Source organism: Cheilinus undulatus, linkage group 2 (genome assembly GCF_018320785.1).
Source record: "Cheilinus undulatus linkage group 2, ASM1832078v1, whole genome shotgun sequence".
NCBI classification, from domain to species: domain Eukaryota; kingdom Metazoa; phylum Chordata; class Actinopteri; order Labriformes; family Labridae; genus Cheilinus; species Cheilinus undulatus.
Genome location: NC_054866.1, coordinates 14371990 through 14390375, shown reverse-complemented (window position 1 = coordinate 14390375; position 18386 = coordinate 14371990). Strand labels below are relative to the sequence as shown.

The window sequence follows — 18386 nt, the reverse complement described above, 5'->3', positions numbered from 1 at the left end:
TTCTCTTTGGTTTTTATTGATCTTTGCTGTCTGTCTGTTTTGCGTAAAGCCCATACATACATGTCATGTATGACAGGTGCTATACAAATAAATAAATAAAGTTGAGTGGAGTTGAGGTAACGGTAAACCTGTATGTAGCCATTGTGTGGCAGCATTTTATTTCGAACGTCACTGCATTTTCTTTATTAAATAAAGAACAAAGAACAGCACTGAAAGCTTACCATGGCAGAGAGATGATTTTGCTCTTCTGCTGGCCTGCTTTGGCGTGAGTTTACGATAGTTACAGGAGGAGGGGTGAGAGGAGGGTTGTTGTACTGGGAGAAGTTATAAACAATAGTGGAGCGATTAGGTCAAATTTAGCTGTAGTATAGCAGCAGTTTTATCAGAATCAGGAAACATTTCTTTAAAAAGCAAAAAAGAACAGAAAATGTGTTTTTGCCCTTCTCCTCTCGCCTCAGCATTAATTTGTGATTGTTACAGGTTCAGTTTTACTGGTAGCTAGTGTATACAATAGCTGCTGCCGCTAAAGTGTTTAGCTCAAATGCAGCTGTATTCACATTCACATTCACATTTTACACAACGTTCCAACTTTTATGGAATAGTGGTTTGTATAAATTAGTTCTGTCAAACGATTCAAATTTGTAATCAGATTAATCATGATGATGGATTAATCCGCATTAACGCGTTCATTTTGACAGCCCTTGTATAAATATAAACTTAGTGTGACTTTTAACAGAAAGTTGTACACTGAAACTATTTCAATGTCCTGATGTGTTTATTCCCCTAAACTCTATCCATATAATCAGAAAATGTTCAGTTGGCCACTGACATAAATTTAATTGCAGTCCTGTAACTAAAGATCTCTGGGTCCTAAAGGAAACATGACACAATTGATTCTGAAGGAGAAATGAAGCTAAAAGAAACAGCAGAGCAAGGATCTCCATGAGGGAAAAGGAGGCCACATGAATGGGGTTGATGTGAATTTTCTTCAGCATCTCCCATCAGATCACTGTGTCACCGCTGTGGATAAATAGGGCTTAACTGAGATTTGAATCGGTGAGCTGTGCTTAAAGTACCGTAGTCTAGTGTGTATTTGTGTTTGTGCTGGGTGAGAGTGGCAGAGCAAGTTCCTGTTGTCAGCTGAATATTTTATGTCCATTCTCATGGCTGAGCTCCTTTAACAGAATCCGTTTCTCTGCACACCAACAGTAATGAAATCCTACCTTTTTAAGCCAGTCTGCTGTGGGATTCAATCTAAAAAGTCATCCTGTTAAATGCAGTAACTTCATGCCATGAACCCTAGCAGCAAAGTGACATGGAGAACTTCTTTGGACAGCTATTTTAGATGTAGTCTCTGGATGAAATGCCCATTAGTTTTGGTCAAATTTTAATTGTTTTCACCATAACTTAATTTTTTTTTTTTTTCTACTTTAGTCACAACTTAAAGTCAAAACATTTACTCTATTTAAACTCACTCAAGTCAAATTTTTAAAATTAACCTTAAACACTCAAATCAGTGCACTGTACTCAATACTCAAAGTACTTTTTTATAGTTATAAGGCTGTCAGAATTAATTTATTTAGCACAATTAACTAAGGTTTAGAATAAGGGCATTTAATATTTTTTAATATTGTCATAACTCAAATGCTTTACTGCTCCTTTCGGCACACTTTGGTTGAGCTACTAAAGTATCTCCCTGCAGTAACATTAATGTAAAACAAGAACACCACTGAGGCTTAGTGTCCCACACACAGCTCAGTGGAGTCATTTACATCATCCTTATCAAACATTTACCCTTTTACTGTTCACTTATATCCTTTTTTGATCCATAACACTCTCCTTTTTCCTTAGTTTATGTCATAAACTTCGATTTCCAGTTAGGTCCTTAACCTGACATGCCAGATAGGCTGTTCCTATCCATTTTAATGGACATATTTCACATTCAACTGGGAAATCTCTAGGCAGGACTTTTCAAAAATTCTTGAAACATGATTGGGTGAACATTCTCTCCATCTTCATGTTCATTACGGAACGGGCCAATCACAAGACAAAATGTGGTCGTACACATGTGCAGCATGTACTACAGCTACAGCTACATCTGGGCTTATCACTCCAGCAGCAGCCATTATATGTACCAGCTTACAGTGTAACTAAACCCTGCCTGTGCCTGGACATGGCACAGACGTTTCAGATTGGAGCTTTGCAAGATGCGATCTACCTGAATGCAGACATGGAATCTGACCAATCTATATTCTTTGTAAGGTAGTTACCTATTTTCTTTCAAAATAAAAGCAGGCCTTTATCCAAACAGGAAGTCAGTACCCCTTAGTGGTAGCACAAAATTCCAAATAGAAACAAAAACTGTTTTAAATGCAAAATAGTGGGATGTCAAAAAAGACTTAAGTGAGGTTTCTGAGATACTGAGATTAGTTGTGATAAAATTGTAATCATTTGACATCTCTTATTATCATTAATACCTTTATACTACTAAGCAATCTTACGTCTTGATTAATATCTTATCAATACGATTTGGTGGAAATACGAAACCATGCATTTGAACAGATCTGTTTTAAATTGCTCTAATTGCTCGCATGTGTCCCCTAAAAGAAAAATACTAAAGTTTGGCGTGCTGGTAGTCGAGTGGTTAAGGCGCATGCCATATACACAGGCGACCCGGGTTCGAATCCGGCCTGTGGCACCATCTCCTGCATGTCTCTCCCCGCTCTCTCCCCTGTTTCCGACTCTAACCACTGTCCTATCAAATAAAGGCAAAAAGGCCAAAAATAAAATCTTTAAAAAAAAATACTAAAGTTTCTTAGCAAACCCTAAATGATCTTTTTCTTGATGCAGCATTTGAACACAACATTAATCACATCATATCATTATTTTCATTATTTATCATTGCCTGATAATCTTTTGACTGAGTCGACATTGAACACATCATTATGTAACCATTTTTTCTTTGCATTTCACCTGAGATGACCAAACAGAATGACAATCGACCGCTCTCAGGAAAAAATATATCAATGTTAAAGTTAAAAGGGGAAAAAAACGGATGCTTACACACAACTGGGAAATAAAGAACAAAGATCACACACTCTCCGTGGTCCCTGTCTTCTCTCCACACACTTCTTACAACCCTCAGCATCCTGCTGTGTGTGTCGCTGTAAAGCTCAATGCTGCCCCCTTGTGTCCAGCTGACGCAGTATGAAGCACTCCCAAAGGGCCACACTGGGTGGTTGAACAGCCAACAGTGAGTGAAAACACCGTCTGTTCCTTCTTGTGGCACTTGTTTTCCAGTTTATGGTCTCCAAATGGAGGCGCTGTGGGCATGGAGACCCATCCAGCCTGGCTGCTTTAAGATGCCAGCTGCCTTTATTAGGCCAGAATGTGTAACTGGGAGAATTTATGGCCAGCCAAAGCCTCCGTCTACAGAGGCTCGATTAGAAAGAGAGTATTACAAAAGACTAAGATCACTGGTTTCAGTGACAGAAAAAAGAAGGAAAACCGGATATAGAGGGAAAATGCTACATTTACTCAAGTATGATTGTAGTTAGGTAATATTTTAATTAACAAATTAATCAATCCCCCCTTTAAATTAGTGCATAATTAGGATTGTCATTCTGTAGACTTGGCTCCAAAAGAAAACAGACCCAGAACCACTGATGCCCATGTGATTTTGAAGGTCACTTTGCTTTCATAATGATGACTTAATCTTTAACAATACAGTTTTAAAAAATGCTTATGCACCATTTAACAGTGCCAGCCTTAATTCTAAGTGGCTCATATGGGTAATTTGTTTTCCCATTGAGTCATTTTGGCTCATAATACTTCTGTTTGAGTAAAACATCTGAGTACTTCTGCCACGTATGAAGACAGCTAACCTGACCCAGCACGTCCCCGTGACATCCCATCTGACGTTTTGTGATCCAAGTGCCCCCTGAGGAGTGACCATATTGATTTCTGAAAACGTTTGGCAACTCTTGTTAAATTTTATTTATTTTTAGCAGCAGCACAGCACTACAAATAGCGATGTCAACCGGTCAGTCACGATGTCCAGGTCTGTTAAAACTGCTTTGTTCTGCCTGGGTGAAAGAAGGAAACGCTCTGGATGCCAACAAATCAAATGCACTTTCAACATGACCAAAAGACAGTCCTATAGAAAAGGTGTTACACTTTAACAGCTTGTACCCTTCAGTTTGTTCAAAATAGTCTGCTCAACTGTTCACTATTTAATACCTCTATCTCATAATCCAGCCATACAACCAGGACATGTATCAATCTCATGATATAAACCCCCAAACCCCAAAAAACTAGGACCTCAGATGGCTCTAAATCAGAGGTAAATTAGACTTAACATGCTCAACTCTTTGATCATCTTTTGGCTGATATTAAAAGTCTGAACCAAACACCTATCACAAATATACTGGAGTGGTCAGCCAGCAAAATTGAAGGTGTAATTCACCAACTGGGGATCGATAAGTATAGATACAAAATGAGTAGTCAGGTCTTAAAATAAAGGCACAGAAAGGAGTCATATTTGTTTTGTATCGTAGAATTGTTTGACATTTCTGCTTTTCTAATTCTCCCTAACTTCCTCTGCATTACCATGTTTCTGTCAGTAGACTGCACTCTAGCATTTCCAGGTTGATGCGCCGGTCATAACACAGGAGTTGATTGGTTAAATAGCAACTCATGTGAAGACAAAAAAAAGCTGCACAAATTGAGAAAAAGACTACTGTTTAGGTGCACTGAGAGCAGCCCTGTTTGAAAGGGAGACTGGTTATCATTATCATTTCAGTATTTACAGTAGGTGCAGCTGCAGAGGTAAAATATGCAAGCAACACCAGAATGCAACAGTTAATCACTGGCTCTGCATCGATCATCATGCATTGTGAAAATGACCATTTTCCACTCCACCCTAAATGCAGTACGGACCGAATATGTTTCAGTCCTCTGCCTGTGGAGTTGTATCTACATGGACTATATCTACCAGACTGCACTTTGACTGGACAGTTATAGCGTCTTAGGCTTTAACCCTTCTTATTTCTAACAATGGCTTTAATAAACACAAAACTGACAAAGAAAGCCTTTTCTTCTGATGACATAAATGAAGATATGTTGTTTTTGACATGGACCTCAAATTCAAAGATGATTACTGAAACCTTTACCTGTCATTAAACTCAGCTTTGCTGATGTAATTTTTTAGTAAGGGCATTCAGCCTCATGTGCTCCAGAGAGCTTACTGAACAAAATGCCCATCTCTGACTGATGTGCTTTTATTGTGAAATGCTGCTTAAATAACACAATTTTATATATTTCTCTGCTCTGCCAGAGTGAAGGCTGGTAATATGTACCTCTCTAACATGGACCTCAACAACTGCCCCAGCTGCTGCTCCATCTGTCGCCCGCCCAGCTATTCTTGGTTTGTACTTGTAAACTTTAAAAGAATGTGCAAGAGTAGAGTCAAAATAAAAGATGAGTACCGACAGGAAGCGCTGTCCTTATACGAATGGGTTTCAAACCTACAGCAAACATGGGCCTTAAGACTAAACCTGAAGTAGCTGTGGCTGGCTTAAACTGCAAGGATAGAAAACTTGCAGATAAAGCAGCTTTATGAAGCTGCCTCAGGGTCTGGCCAGTTCCCCATAAATCTCTATTTTTCCAAATGATGATTCAGAACAAGTTCTTGTGATTGTTTGATCTCGAGCAAATGTACAGCTCCCCCAAAAAAGATCCACTCAGCTTTTCCTCGGCTTTGGAGAGGCCAAAGGTGGCCCAGCTGATGATGCACGACTGCACTCTGCCTCATAAGAGGGATGATAGATGTGGAGTGTAGCTGCAGGGGGAAAGCCAGTGAAGCTTTAAAAGTCACCAGTTAAAAGCTAAAAAATTGAATGAGTAAAAATTCACAGGTGTTATATTGGACTTCAGGATCAGCAGCAAGGTGATGTCTAAGCTGCAGAAATGCCAGACAGACTTCAGAGGTGTGGAGGAAAAAGAAAGTTAGAGCCGGTTTTACACTTTAGTCTCTGTAGTCTTCTTGTTATGTAAACTTTCATTCAAGGTTTTTGAAAAGTTTATCCATATAAAGTCAGAATTTAGTCTCAAAGCTTTTCCAGTGCACCTGCTTGACTAATGTGTTGTTTTCTTAAAGGGACAGTTTGTTGTTTTTCAGGCTGGACTGCATGGAGAATTTGTCACTGAGTATATTACAAGAGATGCCAGTCAACTCAGCCTCTTTACTGAGAACTACCATGACTGAAGGTGTGGAAAATTATATGGTTGGGCAGTCATGTCCTATCCTATATAGCTGAAAATAGCCATGATGTCCCTTTAATTACCACATTAAAAAACCCAGCTGATTCAGGTCTAAATAGGGAGTCCTTTTAATTATAAGTATGTTATTTGACAAATTAGTCTGACATTATTAACAGCAGCTGTCATCACTTCTATAGCATCTTTACATACAGGCAGTGGTGCTGCTGCTAAAAATAGACACACATTCTTATGGCATTTATTATAAACATGCACTCAGTATGCAGGAGTGCCTTCATGGCTGTAATTAAAGCAATACCATAGCTACTGTTAACATACCCCTGGGATACCGTATTACTCTATTACCACCTATTCTAAATAAACATACATATTAAAGTGCTGTTTATCGCAACAAAAGGCAAAATAAACGTGATTTTGATTTTAAAAAGAAAACATTTAATTTTTCTTACTAAAAACTAAATTTCCCCTGAATAATTATTACTAACTACAAGATATGTCTTCAGTGATTCAGCTCTCCGTAATATCTTTTTTTCCTCATATGTAGTTCTTTCATGGGTGTTGGGTTATGTGCTGGGCAGTAAGGCTGTCATCAGTTCACAGGTAAAGGGAAACTAATATGGAGACATCACTGCCTCTCTCTACCTGCTCTACCTGTCTGTAACAGACACTCTGTTAGTGCATGTGTCTCTAAAAGATGCTAAAGGGACTTAATAATGTGCAATCAGTAAATCAAACATTTGGCAAGGATAGAGGCTGGCCCTAAACTGGCAGAAATGGCCACATTATCAGGATCAAATAAAAACCCTGAATTTTCTTTGTGTTTGTGCAGGAGTTGCGGTGTAAAGTACTTTATTTAGTGGCCCTGGTAATTATATAGTGACAAGTGTAATTATCTTGTAATTTCTCAAGAATAAGGTGGTAATTACCTTGTAATAAGCTGGCATTTGACCAAGTAATAACTTTTAAATACAGTACTATTAAGGAAGCATTTTACCCAGTAATAATGTAACAATTATCAATTAATTCCATGTAAAATTGAGGCAATTCTCAAGGTAGTATTTTGCCCTAACCCTAAATATTACTGGAAAATTATTCAGGAAGGACTCATCTTTAATTTACTGGGCCAAAATTAAAAAAAAAAAAAGGGATTATCATGCAACACATATGAAAAATACCATCTAATCACCAGAGAACTTCAACAATATTAAAAGGGTTAGAGTTAAATACCACTGTACTACCGGAGAATTGCCGCAGTATTAAGAGGGTTAGGCTTAGGTTTAGGGGTGCAAATTAGGGTAAAATACCACCTAATTACCAGAGAATTTCCACAGCATTACAAGGGTTAGGGTTAGGGTGTCAGAGTTATTAGTGATGATAAAATATCAACTAATTACCAGAGAACTGCCACAATAGTAGCAATTGGGGAATCATGGAATTGCTTACTAATCAATTATTACTCAGTAAATTCTCAATTTTAGTTATTACTTAGTAAAAGTCCAACTTATTACAAGGCTTTTTTTTCAGATTATTACACCATCATTAAATTACTGGTAAATTACTGGGTAACTAGGACCAACTAAAATAAATTGCTACTGTTGTTTCTCACTTCTTTGGAGTAACTGCTGTGAAAAATCAGGAGATGGCATCTTCCTGTATCACTGTACCATTTTAGCAGCAGGACCCAGAACTCTCTCATTTCATGGCCCACAGTCTCTCTACTTGCTTGGGTTGAAATATATTCACTCTCTGTAAGACTTCAATAAAACAGCTATTGTATATTTTAAAGCAAGTGGTAATGAAAAATAAATTAAGTTTTGAAAATCCTGACAACCTTATGTGGGGGTATTTATAAGATGAAGCCTAGTCTGTCCATGATCTCCTGTCACTATTTTATATGATCCCTCACATCATTTAGCCCCATCAGATGATGAGGACCACTTCTGGGAGAATTGTGATAATAAATTAGGAGAATATTTACACCATTTTCCTGGATGGCACAAGATTTTACAGGAAATGTTGCCTTGCCCTTTCTTTTTCCATGTTTTCCATGGCTGCAACTGTGATCAACAACTTCCAGGTTTACTAGGACGTGTGGGAACCCTGCCATCCAGCATTGTGAACTCCAGCTGTGATTTGGAACTGAGACTTGTGCCATCTGCAGCACAGCTACTTAGGCTATAGTTAGAGAGATGCTACCTGTTGTTAAAGCTGCAAAACACATCAAAACACTCATACAGACGCATGCATGCAGAGTAAGAATGATGACAGCTCCTCCTGGGCCAGAGAGTGCTGATGAGATGCTGGAGATTCTGTTGCTACCTGAATCATTCAGCAACATTTAACAGCAGCAAATACAAAGGATGATGCAGAAACAGTACAGTGAGCAATAATAGAGAGAGAGAGATTGTGCCAACACTAGCAGGAGAGCACTGAATATTTGAGTAAGTGTATTTTAATGTGAGAAGTGAGAGTGAGAGTACGTCCGTGTCCCTCACAGCAGCTGCAGTCATTATCCACAGCAGCCACAAAGACTGTGTGTCACTTTATATTTACATATATTTTCAGCCAGTTGTCTCTTTATTTCACGCTTTTTGCCTCACTCTGAGTGCATTTATTTTAGGCTTTTCTCTCATGCAGAGTGAAAAGTGTGCAGTTCAATCCAGATCAGGTCTCTTTGCAGCGACCTGCAGAGGAACGGATCGATTTGGTTGTCGGCATGTTCGTGTTTTGATCTGTCCAAAGAGGTTGGAAAAAAAAAAGGGGGAAGAGGGGGAGATTGATAGCTGACTCATCAGCCAGCAGTGAAACAACAATGAAACTCATCACTGAGATGAGAGCAGAGCACACACATACTCATACACACTCAGGTCTGCAGCATGAGCGTCTATTAGATTAATTCTGGGTGCAATAAGAGCTTCTAAACAGCAGAGGGAGCTCCTTTTACACTGAACTGGTAGCTGCAGAGGGAGAGTGTTCACAACATGCACCACAATAGAAGAGAATACTTGTTTTCTGTTAAGAAACAGACAAAAGTAGACTTCAATAGTGAACTGATCCAGGCACAAAGCTTAGCACAGGTTATTAACCTCTGGCACTTTAGTAACTTTTATTTTTATCTATAGGCAGTGATGCTTCATTGATCTGCAGCACTTTACTTTGGTAATAAATTGCAAAAACGCTCCATGTTGTGTCCACAGACATTTTCTGCATTTACTTTTACAAAAAACAAATATTCCTCCTGTTCACTTGTTTTAAGTATTTAACTAATATGTCAAACAGGTGGGAGGAAGAAGCATGAAAATGGAAAGGGGACTCCTGGAAAACAATCTTTCCTTTTTTCACCTTAAAACCAAAAAATGCTTTATAAGAACAACTTTTCCAAATCTGTTGTAGTATTTCACTACCTTCAATTTTCACAGTTCATCTATACAGCAGTCTGTCCCAACATGGGCTGTAGAGAAAAACTGCACCTGTTTTAGTCAGTCTTTAGGTTCCCACAGCATGCGCTGCAGCCCGTCTCTGGTGCATGTCAGAAGCACCACTCTGTGGCTACAATGCATTAAATGGCTGGATCGATCCATCCTTTGCTCAAAGGAGCCAGTCCTCTGCTTTCAGGGTGAAAAAAAATCAATTTGTAGTGAACAGCAGTAATTGGACAAGATTGGGTCTTTAACGATTTTAAAGCTTAAAATAAGAAAACTGTACAGTTCAGTCAATGCTGAGAGCCCAAATCCAATGACCTCTGAGTTATACGTATAAACGATGACTTTTCTGAACAGGAACTGGCATTATAAGATAAAAAAGACATCTATTAGTGTCTGTTCAGACTCTCTCAATCAAATTGGACAAACAGCCCCATCTTTTGACCAGAGATGTCATGGACTGAAAACACATATGTGTGAATTTCAACTATGTTTAATGAGCTAAATCTTAACTTTTAAAATGAGGTTTTAACATTGGTCGCTGTGTGGAAAATCGGATAATAGGTACATCAATAATAGCTTCTGCTGTTAGAGGGACACCACTGGCTTAAAGTCAGAAGGAACTTGGGCTGTGGATCACCAGTTTCACCACAATATTGAGTATTGATCTGACAACAATATCATATTTTCCAGCATCAAAAAGTGTGATGATAGGATTCCAGTTGGAATTGAATTTAATTTTGAATCAGAAGCCAGCAATTACTATCAGACGATGTTATGCACCATTTTCACACAGTTAAAGAAACAAAGCAGTTAGCCAATTTAACTGTTAAACGATTTCTGTTTTCAGTGAAAGCAAATTTTCTCTTAACAGTGCAAATGATGTTGTTCAACACTTACAATTAAGGGCTCTTTATTACTTTAAAATTAAGAATGTGACAATATACATTTGTATTAAGCCATTTTGACTTTAAAACAGCAAACATTTTAGGCCTCAACATTTCTTTTTCTTTTCCAGTAATCTGATAAATCTTAAAGCACCCTTTTCGGCACTGTTTCACTCACTTTTTGCTCAACTGTAATCTAGATTTTGACAAACGGAGGTGTTAGGACAAAGTTAAATTTTTAAAGACACAAAGCAGTCTCATGACCACAGAGAAGGTGGTGGGAGTGGGGGTGTAGAAAGAAAGCTGTGTCCAGCGACTATCACTTAGGGGCTGGACAGCCTAATCTTATTTAGCAAAATTTTGTGTGAGATGTCAGACTACAATCATTGTATCAAAGGAGGCATGCAGCAGTGGACTTGTCCCTCTCTGTTTAGCTGAAGAGCCTAAAGCAGACACCACTCATACAACTGCAGCAATGGGTAGACAACGAGGGAAGAGAAGTTTCCATCCGTACATGACTGTGGAGCATATACAGTATGAATAAAAACGCAAACATAGTCAGCAAGTAAAAGTGAAAGGCCGGCCCTGGTGTAGTCTATGTGCAAAATATGTCCAGAGCTGAGAGAGGAGTGGACATCCTCTTTATTCTTTCAAGCTTGGCTGCTGCTACCGCTATATTTGTTTGAAGGTTCAGGACGACACACAGCTGGGTGGAAACTGTCAACAGGTGAGCATGATGAATTTTAGAATAAAAGGGTAGCGTATCAATGTTTTCTATCAATCTGACTGCATATCTGATGAACCAATTGATTGAATAATCCCCATTGTGGATCATAAAACCATTAGTAAGAACACACCAGTCCCACATTTGACCACATTTCGGAAGTTTAATCCCAAAGCCACAGAACTCTTCCTTTGCCCTTTGAGAAAGGCAAAAATATTTTGAATTGTGTTTTTAAATCATTTACAGCACATAATACCACATAACTGAGTTCAATAACATGGCTAGTGTTTTCTTATATACCAAAAATACATTCTCAGGGTTGGTTTTCACCAAAAAGGGAGTGTGGTCACTCTGGAGAGCAGGAAGCGACACTGACATCAATTCAAGCAGAGCAGATGGACCCAAACAGGAAGTCACCACATCAAGCACACAGTCAATTTCAGAATAAAACACCAGGTGCAGACAGCTGATTGGTCATCCCACCTGGCAGGTCATGATTAAAATAATCAGACTCTTAAAAAGTGTACCAATTTTCAAGCCTTTGTGATCAACCATACTTGATTATATAAGAACAGCAGGTTCAATGTGATGACAGAAAGCACAATGAGAATGACAGAAAGAGAGGAAGCAAGAGTTAAGGTAGATCTCTCTTAGGTTAGTTCTTACATGTCTACAGGTCAATCAAACACACACTATCTACATCTGTTGCTGTTAAAGTGTGCCTGTATGTGGGTAATGTAAACTTTAAAGTCTTCTCTGTCTTCCTCAGGCAGCTGAATGACATTCCTCTCTTGTGTTTACAGCCTTTATATCCTGTTGTGTGTCCTACACACGGTCTTATCTAATCTCATTATCAGCTGCTTTAAACACACACAGGTACACGCACACGTAATTATTATCATTAACAACAGTACAAGGAGAAAGCTGGCAGGAGCACATGGATCCACCCGTGCATTTAGATATGGGCTTCATTCACATGCCAGGGCAGAGGCACAGCAAATGATAGCTGTGATGTTTGTTCAGCACTGAAACATCTCTTCTACTTTATTTTTTATCCTACAATCAGACATCAGATCTCACAGAGCAAAACCCGAGTAAATTAGTCAATTTCAGAGCAAAAAAAGGGCCTTAAGCTTAGAATTTTAAACACTCAGGAAACGTTTAGGCTGCATCCTAGTTCCCTTCATTAAATCCCTCACTTGCGTCTTTTCTTTGCGTCTTAGTCCCTCCCACCAGAGATGTAAGGAGAGATTCAAGGAAATGTGTTTTAAGAGAGATGATACATCTTTGATAAGGGTGTTTGATTCTGCACAAATATGCACAGTAAAAAATCTAATTAAATACTCACAATAATAGTGTTTTGTCTCTGTAACTGTGTGATTAAAACACCAGAACATAAAGAACAAGCTGCATGTGGACTGCTTCTACCAGTACAATGCCTTTTTTTTAATTAAATCATTATTGATTATTTTATTTGTATTGATCAGCAACTTAAAAATGAATTTATATACAAAGATGATTTGATGTTTCCCATATATGAGTATCTTGTATGAGTACAAATATACAAAAAACATGAAATCTGCCATCAAAACATGAAATTAGATCATTTTTCTTATCTTTGATTACTGGTTTATGTTTAGTTGTTTAAAAGAATTCGCTTCATTAAATTGGCTGCATTTTTTCTGTAAAACATTTTAGATATATGCACTTATGAAGAATAAATATGTAAGTAAAATACTTCTAAAATTACAAGTAACTTTCATGTTCCTGAATTGAAAAAGCACCTTGAAATTAATCTTAAATTTGGTTTTATCTCATCAAATTAACAAGTTCTACTTGCACTTATAATAATTAAATGAAAGGGAGAATATGTTGAACCATAATAATTTATTACACCCACAACACAAATGTTGGTGTAATAAATTATCATGAGATGCAACATTTTCTCCCTTTCATTTAATTATTAGAAATCACAATGGTTTAATTGAGAATAGTAATCTGTAATACTGAGGCCTTTTGGCATTGAAAATAGAATGATGACTACTGATGGCATGTCAGGAGCTCGAAGGGTCATTCCATTAAGTACAGGAAGACTTAGCCACCCCCCCTTGTGATTCTGATTCAAGGGGCAGGGGGGCATTTACACTTGGGGAAAGAGGTAAAGTTAGAAATGGGACTGAGCCATGGTATCATACACAATTGTAACACAGATGAAAGTCCTTCTCTGAACTGTAATTCTCACAGAAAACCATTCATAAGGACATAATGTTCCTTTTTTCTTTTTAGTTGGGCCAGAAAGAAGTTATTTCTTCTTTCTTGAATTTACCTCAAATCTTAAAAGTTTAACTCAAAAGTCATCTGTGCTATATTGAAGTCCTTCAAATAGTTTCATCTTTCACTCCCCCCTGTACGAAACTTACTGCGACACTTGGCACAGCGCCCCTTGTCGTACTCCAGAAGGTCCAGAGTTCGGCTTCGGTCGCTGACCGATCGCCTCTGTCCGCTCTCCCTCAGCCGAGCGGCCTCCTCTTTGGCATACACCCCGAGCTCCTGGGTGTAGCGGCCATACATCTGGAAAACAGCAAAACAAGAGTCAGCTGAGCTTTCAGTAAACGTGATAACCCTACATAACCTTCATCAGGCAGAGATGAGCTTGATTGGGATTTTATTCTTTCCAAACTTGATTATTTGTATAACATCTGAAAATATGTGAATGACTTCACCAATCAAACTGACAACTTTTTACATAAAATGAGCCGGTCAGGGGAGTTCATACTGCAGCTTCTGTTAAGCCAATGCAACTGCTTATTAACACAAATATCTAAACAGCCAGTCCATTTAGGCATGGAGACATGGTCAAGACGATCAGCTGAAGTTCAAACTAAGCATCAAAATGAGGAAGAAAAGTGATTGAAGGCATTTGGATATATATTTTTGATAACTTATCTGGTTTGATTACTGAGGCTCAGAGTTAGGCCTTATCTTGCATTATAAAGTGTGTGACCATTTGAACTGACAGAATGGTATGTTTGTTTGCCAGGACATCAAAAACCTGTTTCAATTCCTCCTCTTTGGAATCATGCTGCCTTAAAAGCTTCTTCAGAAACCAATGGGTGACATTATTAAGACTTTTGTACAGTCTGTTAAATAAGTGATTGATTGAGTCAGCGTTTTTTAGTCAGTTATGACTTCATATCAACAGATGTTATGCAAAATCATATAACTGATAGAACATTTTGCACCCAGAATACTTCAGTTGAGTTCATCTTGTGCACAGTTAGAGTTCACGGTAAGGGGAGAAACAGGGAACAGACTCTGCAGGACTGCAGCTTCAATCCTAAATGCATTTTCTAACTTTACAAGAGTCTCTCTGCTTGTGAGAGAACCAAAGAGAGTTACACTACATTTAGTCATACTGAAAACAGTATACACTGAACAAATCTGCAGGTTTTTAGAGAGTTCAGTCTTTGGGGGTGATTTCAAAGCATTTGCAAAGCTACAGTCCTTTGAGGTTTGAATGAAATATGCACAAGTTTGATTTCATTTGTCTGTGTTATTGGAGGTCTGGTTGTTAATGCCAACACTGATTTAAACGAAAAATGATTGAAGCAAGAGTCTTTTTAAGTCTTTTTGTGATGCAGATGAAAAGCTGAAGAGACGAAGCAAATGTTATGACAGGAGTGCCGTTAAGTTGCACAAATGAAACATTTCCAGTGATAAATAGATGAAACAAAAATCAAAACCTCCACCACTTAAGATAAAGTAGTGCTACAGTTTAGACTGTCTAGTTATGGTGGTATGCATTTGCAGAGCAGTGCAATAGCAATGGAATATGGTGCTAGCGAGAAAAGTAACAACCTTTAAGTCACCATAAGAAGAGATAAACAGCAGCAGCACTGATCTCCATCAAACCTCCAGCTAACTGGTTACAACTAGATTTGATCCAATGTAAAGAATTTTACATCTGATTAAATGCAAATAATAATTGTGTTAAGCTGAGTAATCCTGGTCAAGACAACTTCCAGAAAGTTGTCAAAATAGGCTAAGTTTAGCAGTCTACAATACTCTTAGCAGGTTAACATCCACAGTCCTGTGCTGAACTTGGTCACTCAATGCTTTTTTCATATGCGTACATAACCTGATACAGCTCATGCACAACTTTATCCCCTTTTTCTAGATCAAAGTAGTGATAAACCAGCTGGTCAGGGCCATCAGAGACATGAGTGCCAATCAGAAATACTTGTTTAACAAACTAGTAATTCTGGCTGATCAGATGCATCCCTAGTCACAACTTGGCAGTGACAGCCGTTAGCTGGCATGATGGATGTGACAGTACAGCACAAATTCCCACAGAAACACTCAAAATCTTGTGGAAAGTCTTCCAAGAAGAGATGTTATATCTGCAAAAGTGGGACAAGCTCCATATTAAAGTACATGTGTTTGACTACAATGTCATTACAGTCCCTGTTGGTGCAGAGGTCAGGTGTCCAAATACTTTCATCAAGATAGTGTATCTTGTTAAATTGAAAGTACTCTATTCCCAGCATAGCTGGCCATGGCAGGCAAAGTGTAGTCCTGAGAGCACTGCTGTTTTGTATATATCTCGGCTGCAAAGTAGCAGCTCTGTCTGAGATCACAAAAGAAGAATATTAGAGTCTTCTTGCGTTGGAGGCCTTCATCAGTGAAATACCACTGCTCTTGTTTTTTCACCTATTCAGTAAGGCTGAGAGGCGAGTCCTTGGCACGCTCTCAACTCTGGTATCAATCACCAGGGCCAGCAGTGGCTGATGGGGAGTTCGACCATTGATGTGAGCTGCTGGTGTGTGCTAGAGGTGCCAATTAAGGTGCATCCTCTGACGGGCAATGCTGCAACACCGGTTTGTTGTGGGGTCGAGACCTGGGAGACTCTAAAGCCGCAAATTGTGGAGCAGTGTTTAGATCCCCTGTCCTGATAAAGCTAAACATGAAAAATCTGGACATAGAATCTAAAGAAATTTCGTAACAATTGATTTTTTTTTCACTTCCATTCCTATACATTTTCTACACAGCAAGGAAAAAGAGAACATGGATATCAAGTCCTCAGTATTTTAAATTCATATCAGGATAAAACAGACTGACGATCCTGGTCTGCATTCCTGGAAACATGGCCTCTATGACCTGGAGGAAGAATGTGTTGAAATAACACACAGAGACGGAAACAATCATAGAGAGGTGAACTATGAATGGCTCTTTGCACCTTAAAGGTACTGTTTACTGTGGACAGAAACAGGAGCCAAGCTTCGTATTTTTAGCCACACATAAACACACACAGTCACTGTTGCACAAATCTGTGTAAAGTATAAACCTCTCCGGTTCACTGGTCGCGGTCTTAAGGGTCAGTGATCAGAACTGGTTGGCTGATGGAGATTCATGTTTTTAATGGAGGAGCTCGCTAGATTTTGGAGGTCAAAGGTCAAGGTCACTGGGCCTCTTGTGCATTCCATGCTTGTTAACACAGTAATTACAGGTTTTCTAGGTTTTCTAGTGAATGAGTGATGTCAAGTTAAGTTGTCAACACTGCCACTTCCTGTAAATTTATTACTTACACCACTGAGCAGGATTTGAAGTTGTCTTCTGTGTGAAGGCATGCACTTTTTAATAAGAAACAAGCAGTGTGATATCAACTCCTTTATAATGAAACCTCATGTGAAAACTGAGTCATGCAAAGAGGAAGATTATGGAAATGAAGAGGATGGGGGGTTGACAAGAAAGAGTGTCCCATTTTCTGTCTTGGTAGCTATTTGCTCGCACCAATCTTTGACTCTTTGAGTTAGGATCTCAGAGTCAGCAGTGGAAAGCCCTCTGGATGTTATTTACAAAGTCTGTAAGAGTATCTAGTCACATCTAGAAACTCTTTATCATCAGTTCCAAACTTTCCTCTAAGTTGGGGTGTACGAGAGGACAATCTTAGATTGTGAAGGAACAGAGAGTAGAGACACTCTGCCAAAGCTGATGGACCTTGGAATCACATTCTATGGGGTCAGGGGTCATCATTTAAAATCATTGGAGGTCCAAATTGACAAAATGTCCTAAAGCAAAGGTCTGGCACATCATTTCATCTAACCAGTAAACTAATTCAGTCTAGATCATGAAAAACACTGAAAACAACAATATCTTATGAACTGAGGGCAATAATAAATTACAGTAATCCAACCATTGAAAATCCAAATAAATTATTTTTGCTGCCAAGTGAAAAAAGCTATATAGACTGTTTAAATATAAAATCATTTTCCTTCAGACAGCTCTTTAAAAGTGTTTATATAAAAGACCTAATTAAAAAAACATGTACATGGGTAAACATGGAGTGTTTGTTCCCCCTACTCTTGTCTCTACAAATTAGTTTTAAAAGACAATTTCTAAATAAAAACATCTCAAATCACTAACCAGTTTTACTCTGTGCTTTCCTCCATCTTTCTCTCTTGATCATCCTGTTAAAAGTTTAAATTTGAGCTGAAATCAGGCACACAATCTAGGCGTAACTAAGGGGTTTTATGTCAACCTGAAGCCAAAATAACTTTAAGGGAGCACTGCTGATCAGAGAATAATTGTCATCAAGTATAACAGGCTCTAAGTTCATTTATTTTCTGCTTCCCCAGATCAGATGTCAGTGTGGCTGTTCGAAGACGTGTGCTTTGACTCATAGTAATGTTTAACATTAATCTAATAATGATCATTTAATGATCCCAAGGTTATTATTAACATATGAACATATCACTTGAATAAAGAGGCTCTTTTGTTAATGTAAAGCAACTCTACTTTTCCCTTAACACTAGAACCACCGTGGATGTCTATACACCTAAAACAGCCAACAGGTCAAATTTACCCTTCATTAAAGTGCCTTGATTTTCATAAATAGCACTGATGAAGGACTGTTAATTAACCACTGACTCTGAACAGCTTATTAACCACAGATATCAAACCAGATCACTGTTTGAAGATGATCTATCACATAGAAAATTAAAGAAAGTCAAAGATTGACAGTTTTTAAAATTGCATACACATCAAGTAAGATGCAATTAATGAACAGCCTTTACC

General features: G+C 38.4%; 1 protein-coding gene across 2 annotated transcripts in view; it reads right to left on the bottom strand.

Annotated features, from left to right (window-relative positions):
- Positions 1 to 13883, bottom strand: part of clcn2c (chloride channel 2c) — a 186199-nt gene extending 172316 nt beyond the window's left edge. For both annotated transcript variants that reach the window (XM_041802650.1, XM_041802658.1), the window contains exon 1: positions 13733 to 13883. In XM_041802650.1, the coding sequence (XP_041658584.1) occupies positions 13733 to 13883 (151 nt within the window). The remainder of the gene's footprint in view (positions 1 to 13732) is intronic.
- Between the last annotated feature and the right edge of the window lie 4503 nt (positions 13884 to 18386).